This window comes from Pseudophryne corroboree, chromosome 6, assembly GCF_028390025.1.
Source record: "Pseudophryne corroboree isolate aPseCor3 chromosome 6, aPseCor3.hap2, whole genome shotgun sequence".
NCBI lineage: Eukaryota > Metazoa > Chordata > Amphibia > Anura > Myobatrachidae > Pseudophryne > Pseudophryne corroboree.
The window spans coordinates 552,162,508-552,173,024 of NC_086449.1; the positions used below are offsets into that span (position 1 = coordinate 552,162,508).

At 40.4% G+C, this 10,517-nt stretch overlaps 1 protein-coding gene across 1 annotated transcript; it reads right to left on the reverse strand.

Annotated features, from left to right (window-relative positions):
• Window positions 1-4,996: 4,996 nt before the first annotated feature.
• Window positions 4,997-8,086, reverse strand: MYF6 (myogenic factor 6). The gene is made up of 3 exons (XM_063927717.1): window positions 7,489-8,086; window positions 6,196-6,286; window positions 4,997-5,793 (listed from the first exon to the last, which is right to left on the reverse strand). The coding sequence occupies exons 1-3, from the start codon at window positions 7,996-7,998 to the stop codon at window positions 5,660-5,662; spliced, it is 735 nt and encodes a 244-aa protein (XP_063783787.1). The 5' UTR covers window positions 7,999-8,086; the 3' UTR covers window positions 4,997-5,659.
• Window positions 8,087-10,517: the final 2,431 nt, after the last annotated feature.

Here is a 10,517-nt window from a genome sequence, read left to right on the forward strand (position 1 = left end):
AGCAGGAACTTTGTTAGCAGTTGGGCAAAACCATGGCCCTCATTCCGAGTTGATCGGTCGCAAGGCGAATTTAGCAGAGTTACACACGCTAAGCCGCCGCCTACTGGGAGTGAATCTTAGCTTCTTAAAAGTGCGACCGATGTATTCGCAATATTGCGATTACTAACTACTTAGCAGTTTCAGAGTAGCTCCAGACTTACTCTGCCTGTGCGATCAGTTCAGTGCTTGTCGTTCCTGGTTTGACGTCACAAACACACCCAGCGTTCGCCCAGGCACTCCCACCGTTTCTCCGGCCACTCCTGCGTTTTTTCCGGAAACGGTAGCGTTTTCAGCCACACGCCCCTGAAACGCCGTGTTTCCGCCCAGTAACACCCATTTCCTGTCAATCACATTACGATCGCCGGAGCGAAGAAAAAGCCGTGAGTAAAAATACTTTCTTCATAGTAAAGTTACTTGGCGCAGTCGCAGTGCGAACATTGCGCATGCGTACTAAGCGGATTTTCACTGCGATGCGATGATAAATACCGAGCGAACAACTCGGAATGAGGGCCCATGTGCACTGCAGGGGGGGCAGATGTAACATGTGCAGAGAGAGAGAGATTTGAGTGTGGTGAGTTCAATCTGCAATCTAAATTGCAGTGTAAAAATAAAGCAGCCACCTGCACAGAAACAAAATAACCCACCCAAATCTAACTCTCTCTGCAAATGTTATATCTGCCCCCCCTGCAGTGCACATGGTTTTGCCCAACTACTAAAAAATTTCCTGCTGCGATCAACTTGGAATTACCCCCAATATGTACTACTACTATGTTAGTACTTACCCCATTTTCGGAGGTTTGCTACATTCTTAAAAAGATAGGAATCACACGTGCAATAAGTCTGTGACAACATAGATCTGCATCAGGACAAAAACCATTTGCCTTTTAACATAGCTGGCTATCTTTCAATTTATTGAGATATGCCATGTTATGTTATATTTATTGTGTGCGCATTTCCTATTATTTTTGGACGATATGTATACTTAAATATAGGATTTCACATAAGCTTCTTATATTTCACTATTTGGTATGGGACCACTTCTTATGACATATATATATATATATATATATATATATATATATCTATCATCTAATAAGAATATTAAATGAAAACTTGTTCTTCTGTTTTTCTATACAAATCCACAGTTTACAAGCAAAGAACGTGAAACTGTACATATGAGCGTATCAAAACACGTCGGAGGCAACTAAAACAATCTGGAATCCCTAGCACCCCTAGGGGGCAGACAGCAGCACCGAGTAAATCAGGAGACAGCATAACTCCATAATTGCTGGAGCAATGTACTCAAAAATTGGTACACATATGCCTTACAATCTGGCAACAAACATTGTTGGGGGAAGACACCCCAAGCTCCTCTCTGGGTGGGACAGCAGCACAGAGTATGTCAGCAGACAGCAAAACTGTGGAAGGCCTGGAGCAATTTACACCAAACTTGGTACACATCTGATTTACAATCTGGGAACAAAGTCTGTGGGGTTAGACACCCCTAGCACCCCAAGGGGTGGGACAGCAACACAGAGTATTTTAGGAGACAGCATATCTCCTGAATGCCTGGACCAAATTTACAACAAACTTGCTACACATATGATTTACAATCTGGGAACAAACACTGTGGAGGTAAGACACTCCTAGCACCCCTAGGGGTGAGGCAGCAGCACAGAGTTTTTCAGCAGACAGCATAACTCTGGAATGCCTGAAGCGATTTACACCAAACTTGCTACACGTATGACTTACACTCTGGGAACAAACACTGTGGTGGTAAGACACCACTACCACCCCTAGGGGTGGGCCAGCAGCACAGACTATATCAGGATATGTATGATATGACAGTGATGACAGGGCTCCATGTGACAGGGCCAGTGACATGATGTGAGGAGGGGAATGGAGGTAGCACAAACCCACACACTGAGAGTTATATAGTGGAAGAAGCACGGTCCCCCAGCAGCACAGAGTATATCAGGAGATACATAATGTGCTACGCTATATAAGAAACTGTAAATACATTGATAATTTCACAGGGGCACTGACATGATGTGAGGAGGGGAATGGAGGCAGCAGGAATCCACAGACAGAGAGTTGTATTGTGGGGAGAGCAGGGTCCCTTGGGGGACCAAAGAGGGGTCCGACCACTACACAAAGTGCGTCAGGGAAGCAAGATATGCCTATATACTAGATCCCCAACCAACGTAAATTAACGAACAACTATCATTCTAATTTACCATCCTCATCCCGTAGCGAAGCACGGGTATTCAGCTGTCTACAATGTTGTTTATACTGTGTGTTTAATGTTTACATTTATTTTTGTAAACAAACATTGTGTGTGTAGATATAGATGTAGATATATAGATATAAAATGTTGCAGCATTCTACAAGTTGACTGCACCTGTCTTTAAATCCGGACATTACTTATTTTTTATATTAACAATGAAGCCCTTAGTTTGCTAGAGATACTTTGCAGTAAATGCACTTTTAAATGCAGATTCATTTTATATACTGAAATGAACATTTACAGCAATTTGAACAAACTGACCAAGGTTTTTTTTATTTTTATTGTAAATGTAATTTTAGTGGAATTGATTATTAATGATGTGTCACAGTACATGGCTTTAGCTTACACTTGTGCTTTGTTGTGGTAAGAAGGAATGTGTCATGCAGTGGTAATCTACCTCACAAGTGTGGCTAATTCCACAGTCCATCAATAATGGCCCCGTGCCCATGTGAGGAGTCACTCCCTGGGCTTGATAAGTAGTTCTAGTTTTACATGTTACCATGCTGCATCTTTGTGCATTGTAAATGATACATTTAACACTATTATCTTGCACTTGATTTAAAGATTTGTGTGTGTTAGGGCTGGTGTCAAAGAAACCTTCACAAGGATTTCTGCAGTTCTTCCTCAGCCTTTGGGGGAAATGCACTAAGCCATAGAAAGTGATAAAGTGGTGAGAGAGATAAATTACTTGCCAATCAGCTCCTAGCAGGAGCTGATTGGTTGGTACGTTATCTCTCTCCACTTTATCACTCTCCGTGGCTTAGTACATCTGCCCCATTATGAGATACTATATTTACATAGTAATGTTTCCCGGGAGTTAGGGGGAGATGTATCAAACCTTGGGGAGAGATAAAGTGGCAACCAACTAGCTCCTAACTGTCATTTTTCATACACAACCTGTAACATGGCAGTTAGCAGCTGATTGACTGGTACTTTATCGCTCTCTCTCTCTCTCTCTCTCTATATATATATATATATATATATATATATATATATTTATATATATATCTGACAAGTAATAAAAATTAAATCATCACGTTGATATGTAATACTAGTTGGTATCAACTCTGACCCCTCTCACCAGTGTCAGTGATGATGTTACTTCCAGAGAGCTTCTGCGTAACACACATCTACAGTCACTGAACACTTCTGATATTTCCCATACTTACTCATCACATAACCCCTTATGATGAAAACATAGACACTACCAAAAACCATCCAATAACAACTTCACAATGTTATCCACAGTCAAAAATGTATGACAGTATAGAAGAAAGGAAAAAGGCCCGGCCCACATACAGTAATAAGAAACACTCTGAAGAGAAGAAGAGCTGAGGACATCCCTAAAAACTCCAACAGTAAAGATAAAAAGAAGTAATGCTAGGAATAATACACATCATACATTCAAGTGCTGTTAAGAGAAATAGACAGATGAAATTAAAGAGAGATGAGGAAAAAGGAGAAACAACCTTTGTAACTTTAGTTTACTGTATGTTCTTTGACTAATGGGTTTTGATATAGGACATACATGTTTCTGTAGATGAACATGTCCTATATCATGGGTACCAACATTTTGAAATACTTTCCATGGACAGTCGGTGCCCCTATTCAAGTTATATGGTTTGTGGAAACCGCCAATGCCCATCATGTTTGCAGAATTATACTCTACCTCAGTATATAGTAAATCCCTTTGCCTAGAAAGTAAGAAAAATAATAATTATTGCAATTAGCATGCAGAAATGAAGAGGGATTTTACTGTACAATACTGAGAAATACTGATATTTCCAGATGGCATCTGGGTGAATGGTTTGACAGTAACCATGTTGAGTTGTCGACGTTCACAATGTCAACATTAGAATGTCAACATGGTTCAAATTGTCAATGGACACCATATCGACATCCTCAAACTGTTGATACAGTAGGTTCACAATGTTGACATCTGAAATGTTGACATTCAGAGGATGCCGGATGTTAGGCTGAACTGGGAAGGTTAGTGTTAGACCGTGTGTGTTTGTGTGTGTGAGTGTATGTGTGTGGGTGGGGGGGTAGTTAGGGTTAGACACTAGGGGGGGATTAGGGATTAGGGATAGGGGGAGAAATACTCACTGAAACGCCAACTGATGCCTGTGCCGGAACTGATCCTCACATGACCGATAGAGCCCGTAAAAACACGTTGGAGCTACCATCGTCACTGGGAGCAGGTAAGAGGTAACTACTGTAGATCACCAGAGACAGTGAATGCTAAATGCTGACATGGTCACTGTCGACATGCTGAGTATGTCATCATACTGCATGCTGACAGTTCGACCATGTTGACATTCTCATGTCAACCGGATAACTGTCAATCATACCACAACCCTTTCCATACACACACACCATTCCCTGCAACACGCAGATTCATTATAAAAAGTGATTTGCTGGAGAGTTTTGACCTTGATATGAGAAGACTATGGGGAAAATGTAATAGCACAAATGCTACCACTTCATCGATCTATATGGCCCATACCTATGATAATCGTAATGTATCCTGAAAGGGTATTCCCTAGAGTCACTGTACACAGTGGGGAATCATTCGGTAACATAATATCAATGTATTCATAACTAGATCTTGGTTATTTTTTTGTTAATATTTTTTAATATTTGAAGACTAGATAATGAACCAAGAATACATTGTCATATGTAGAGCAAAAAGTTTTATTCAACAGCGTACATATATTGTTTTAATAATATAATTTTACATACATTATGCTATCCCATATTTGAAATAAAACATTCACTTCTGTAATTAAATAAACTGCACAAAAGAATCCAGGGAATTATTGGTAAGTAAATACGAATATAAAATTGTATCTTTGAACATAACAAAGACAGGAATGAATTTTTTCTGAATGTGAAGGAAATTAATGTTTTCAGAATGAAAGACCTTTCAGTAACAAATAGAATTGTGCTTTTAAAAAAATCTTTCTTGTTAGGATTAAGGGGATTATTTATTAAGATTGGCGTTACACCCCCAGGAATTAACTTTCCATATTCCCACATATTACAGTGGTTAGGAGTGCATTTCTTATACTCTTTATCAATCCGGGGCTCCTTTTGTAGGTCTGGTAAAATCCCCCTCTTTGATGTCTCATGCTTTCTACTTTTAGTAAATAGCAGGGGTATCTATAGATTACATGAACATTTTCAAGGGTCATAGGTTTAATAAATAGAACCCTTAATAATATGTAGACCCATATCTCGTTGGGACCCATTATTTCCAGCTCTGTACTAGTGGTGCCTGTTCTATGCCAGAAATGACTCTTGGTGTCCGACACTGGCATACAGCACGAGCTCTTACATGGGGTTACCAGGCTCTACCATGTCCTGAACAGTGCATGGGACCTTCGGCTCTTCAGATGATATACTGTCCACTATAGAAGAGAGACACTGGAGACTGCTGGAGGCTGAGGATTCGGGAATAGATCCTTCTGTAAAACAAATGCAAGTGTTACATGCTACAAGTGAACTTAATTACTGCTAAATAGGCAGTTTAATGATAGTGACATACATGTACTAGTGTAAAGCTAGTGTAAATTTGTGATTTTTGCAATAGGAAAATAAATCACTGGTTTGGGATAATAGGAGAATAATAATATTTTTTTCAAAATGACACTCGTGTATTGCTATTTATAAGCTTCTTTGACTTAATGGCTGTAATTCATCTTCATAGCTTGCTTTTAATGATGTCTTTTTAGTGGTAGGCTTGTGTTGCTTGTAATACCTCTGATTTATTAGAAACACTTGACACCAGTATAAGGGTGGGAGAAGTGTGTAACTGGCTGTCATGTATATTGGAATAACATAAGCTGTTAGAGAATACATTAATTTACCATCTTTGGGATGGAGGTCTGTCATTGTGGAATGATTGGAAAGTTTGCGCCAGTCCGTGTGGCAGTTACATAAGAAATCTTCTCTTTGAACCTGAAATAATCAAAGTACAAACACAATTTACTCAACAGATATTAAAATTATTATTATCACTCATCTGTTGTAGTTGATCAATAAAAAAAAACTATGATAATAGATTTATAATTATGGTTCCATGAAGAAAATGAGCAATGTTTTGAAAAGTTCTCAATATGTTAAATTGAATGATTCGGACAAATAAAACGTGTTCATCAAGATCCAGGTTTGACTGCACCTAACCGAATCTGCATCTTGAGCACCCGACCATTTTAGTAAGAAGCACCTTTTGCAGGAGCTAAAAATGAGACAATATATTATACAGTATGATTTACAACTTTCCTGCCTTATTTGCATATGCAAATTGGGATACAGAACCTGCCTGGAATTATGGTGGGACTTTTACCAATTATGGTGGGACTTTGAAGAGCCGAAGATTTACAGCCCAGATGGATCAATATAGGTTCTTAATAAAATATGAGGTGCACATATAATACTTATAGAAAATTGTCACAAATCATTTTCCCACTTTAGATAACATTTCTTTCACTTTGGAGTTTATTTATAGCTATATTCTCCATGTTATTATTACCAGTGCCAGCACTTTCATGTCCCCCATTATGTTTCATTACCGAAAATATGCCTACCAATGTAAATGAACAGTGAGGAGTTATTGCAGCAGAAATAGAGTCTGTTATTATATTCCTGAGAACATTAACAATATTGCTGTAGCCCACTAGAGTGTTCCTTTGCTGTTTGTGCTGCATTTAGCAGGCTTCAAATAAGTTTCTATGACAGCTGCAGCAACAAAATCTTGGCTGAAAAATGCTGATGGTGACATACACTTCTCTTTTATGGTACAATACTGCATTTCAGTTGTATTTCTTGTATACTATTGAGCATGTATTGGCTATATTTTCTGCTAATTGTTATTGGAATATTATATATAATTTAAGGTTTTACTAAAACTGAACTTTGTTCATCAGTTTGCGTTCTTTTCCAAACCTGTTTTACATGCAGTATAGCACTGCTGTTTAATGTAGTAGGGCAGCTGTACCAAGTGTCACTGTTCTGTAGCATCCGTCCTAGATCTCTATGTATAGTTTCTTCCTCATAGTGCAATTGTTTGATTCAATTGGCTACAGTGTCTAGGTTCATCCTGATTAACAATTTAAAAGAGAACTATGTACAATGTGGACCAAATACACTTGATTGCTTACATCGCCATCCTTTGGGTTATATGGGAAAGGTTCATCTGATTTCTGGGGCTTGTCTTGCTGATCCAAGCTGTGCAGGAGGTCTTGCAGCCTCTCTATATAATTTATTGCACTGCGTAGGATTTCCACTTTAGGGAGTCTCTGGTTTGGGTTGGCAACAGTTCTTCTTTTCAGTGCCTCAAATGCTTCATTAATCTTCTTTAACCTTCTCCTTTCTCGCAACGTGGCCGCCTTCCTTCTATCAGTTGGAGCAGACTTCCGTTTGCATGTCTTACAAGCCCAAATCAAACATTGTCCAGGGCAGTGGGGCTGTAGACCAGGTGGGACTAAGACATGTTCCTCTCCACCGCTGTCACTTCCAGCATCTCCTGGCAATTGATCCTGACAAGGGGATAAAGTGCCCTCACTACCTGGATACAAAGGAGATCCATCTGTCATTTCCAGCTGTTGAAAAGCTCCATTATCTCCTTCCAAATAAAAGAAATAGGAACTTGTTTCAAAAAGGTCCATCATTATGCTTTACCCTTGATTACTGCAACTGTCTTGGTTAAGTGATGTGCTCAAAACAGCACAGCCCTAGAGGAATTTAATTAGTACAGTGACATAAGTCTGTGTCTTTATATAGCTACTGAAACTCTATCCAACTTTTATCTGTCGCAGTGCATCACCCTTCAAAACTGATTTCAGGAGTCTCCTGGGTGCAGCCCTCTCGGCTACAACATCTATGGAGAAGAAATCCCCTTCAAGGTTAACTTGGAAGCAAATGGAAAATAAAATGGCTGCTTCCAGGACTAATATTAGCCTAAAGTATAATAAAGCCCTAGTTTCAGATAGTATTTTACCAGCCTCCAATAGCAGAACATTTTAAACGCACAGCAATTATTTTAAAACACAATTTATAAATATCACTTCAGCTACATAATAAGTACAATTTAAAGCATGCTAAGATTTGCAAACATAAAAAGAACACTGTGTGTTGGCTAGAAGAGTGCATTGGATTTTTCTTAAAACACTCTGACCTTTTATAGTGCCTGTGACATGAGTCATGCATATTGGGTACACTATATACTGTAGCTCACCCACTTCTACATAGTTCTATATCTTTGTAAGATCGAGGCACTAATCTCTGACTGTGTGAAACTCCTGCTGTTCTTGGTTTGGTGTTTCATAGTCACAATAGCATGTAGGATAATCTGTAAAGTGATTTAAATTTAAATGACCACACATCCTGTGTCCGTTGCTGCCAATTGGCAAGCCATTCAGTTCCCTCAGCATTACTTCACAACATAAAATATAAACTCTGACCGTGGTACCAGAGATATCTTCTTACCAAGTTATTAAGCTTTTATACCACTGTACAATTTCTTTGTTATAAAGTGTGCATTTGTATAGAAAAACATTTAACCTACAATTTGATGGCAGATAAGAACTGCTTGGCTCATCTGGTCTTCCCCTTTTGTTTATCTTCTATTTTGTGTGTTATGTAGAAGTTAGCACATAACATTTAGCATAATATTTGTACCACTAATCTTGTATGTATCATTGCTGTACTCATTTCAGTGCACATTTACGGCGGATCTATTTACTAAGTGGTGTTTATCATGTTGATAAAAAAAACAAACAACAACCTGTCGTTATAATTTACAAACAAAATATTGCTGGCAATTCAGGGGGTCATTCCGAGTTGATCGCTCGCTGCCATTTTTTGCAGCGCAGCGATCAGGTCACTACTGCGCATGCGTATGCACCGCAATGCACAGGCGCGTCATTCAGGTACAAAGCAGATCGTAGCTGGGCGATGGATTTAACGAAGAATCCATTCACACAGCCGATCGCAAGAAGATTGACAGGAAGAAGGCGTTTGTGGGTGTCAACTGAACGTTTTCTGGGAGTGTTTGGAAAAACGCAGGCGTGTCCAAGCGTTTGCAGGGCGGGTGTCTGATGTCAATTCCGGGTCCAAAAAGACTGAAGTGATCACAAGGGCTGAGTAAGTACAGAGCTACTCAGAAACTGCAAAAAACTTTTTTGTCCCGTTTGGCAGCACAAGCGTTTGCACACTTGCAAAGCGAAAATACACTCCCCTATAGGCGGCGACTATCTGATCGCTGCTCTGCAAAAAATAGCTAGCGATCAACTCGGAATAAGTGCCACAGTACTAAGAACTCCGGAAAGTCTTCAGTCTATCTGCACATGAGGAACCCCGCTTTGCCATCTGACACATAAACAATGGGAACTGGGCTGAGCTTCCAGTTTCGCCCCAATCCTTGCTGAATAGGCTTTGCTAATGGTAGTTTCCACCAATGGAGGCTAATGCCGGTGACAGTATGGGCGCCATCCATGATAGATGGGGGGAATTTTTTATCTCCAACAAAAAAATCTTAAAGAAAAAATGATTAGATGGGATCTGCACTCTGGGCAGGGGCGGATCCAGGAAAAAATGACAGGGGGGGCACCTTATGAACGCCTTCGGCGTGCGGTCCCATGAAGGTGCGCGTGGCCTCACAACAAGGGCATGACCTTGCAACAAGGGTCATGGCCTCAAAGGGAATGTCATATTCATAAGATGGGAAGAGGGTGACACTTTGGAGAGGCAGAGGGTAACAGGAGAGAGAGGGTGATGGGTTTATAGTGACGCAGGGGAGAGGAAGAGGGTGAGGCAGTGGGTGAAGGAGACATAGTGGGAGACGGAGAGGCAGTGGGTGACAGAGAAAGGGTGACAATGAGAGTCAGTGTGGGTAACACCGAGGAAAGGGTGACGAGGAAAAAGTGGGTGATGCCAGGGGGAGGTGGCAGTGGGTAACAAGGAGAGGGGGACAGGGAGAGGCAGTGGGTACCTAAGGTCTCTGTAGGAGGGAGTAGTGAGACATTTGTAGTGAAGTTTACAGAGACATGAAGGGAAAGTATCGCTGGGGAAACAGACAGAAGAAAACATGGAAACTTAACACAATAACTGAGAGGAGAGGGAACGAGAAAGCGAGAGAGGGGGGGGAGAGAGAGAGAGAGTGGGGGGGTGGAGGCAGGGGCTACTGAAC

Coding starts and splice junctions, on each gene's coding strand:
- MYF6 (XM_063927717.1), bottom strand. CDS start 7,998: ATGATGGACCTTTTTGAAACAAGTTCCTATTTCTTTTATTTGGAAGGA. Junction 6,287..7,488: donor ATAACCCAAAGGATGGCGAT/GTAAGCAATCAA, acceptor TGATTATTTCAG/GTTCAAAGAGAAGATTTCTT. Junction 5,794..6,195: donor AGACCTCCATCCCAAAGATG/GTAAATTAATGT, acceptor TTTGTTTTACAG/AAGGATCTATTCCCGAATCC.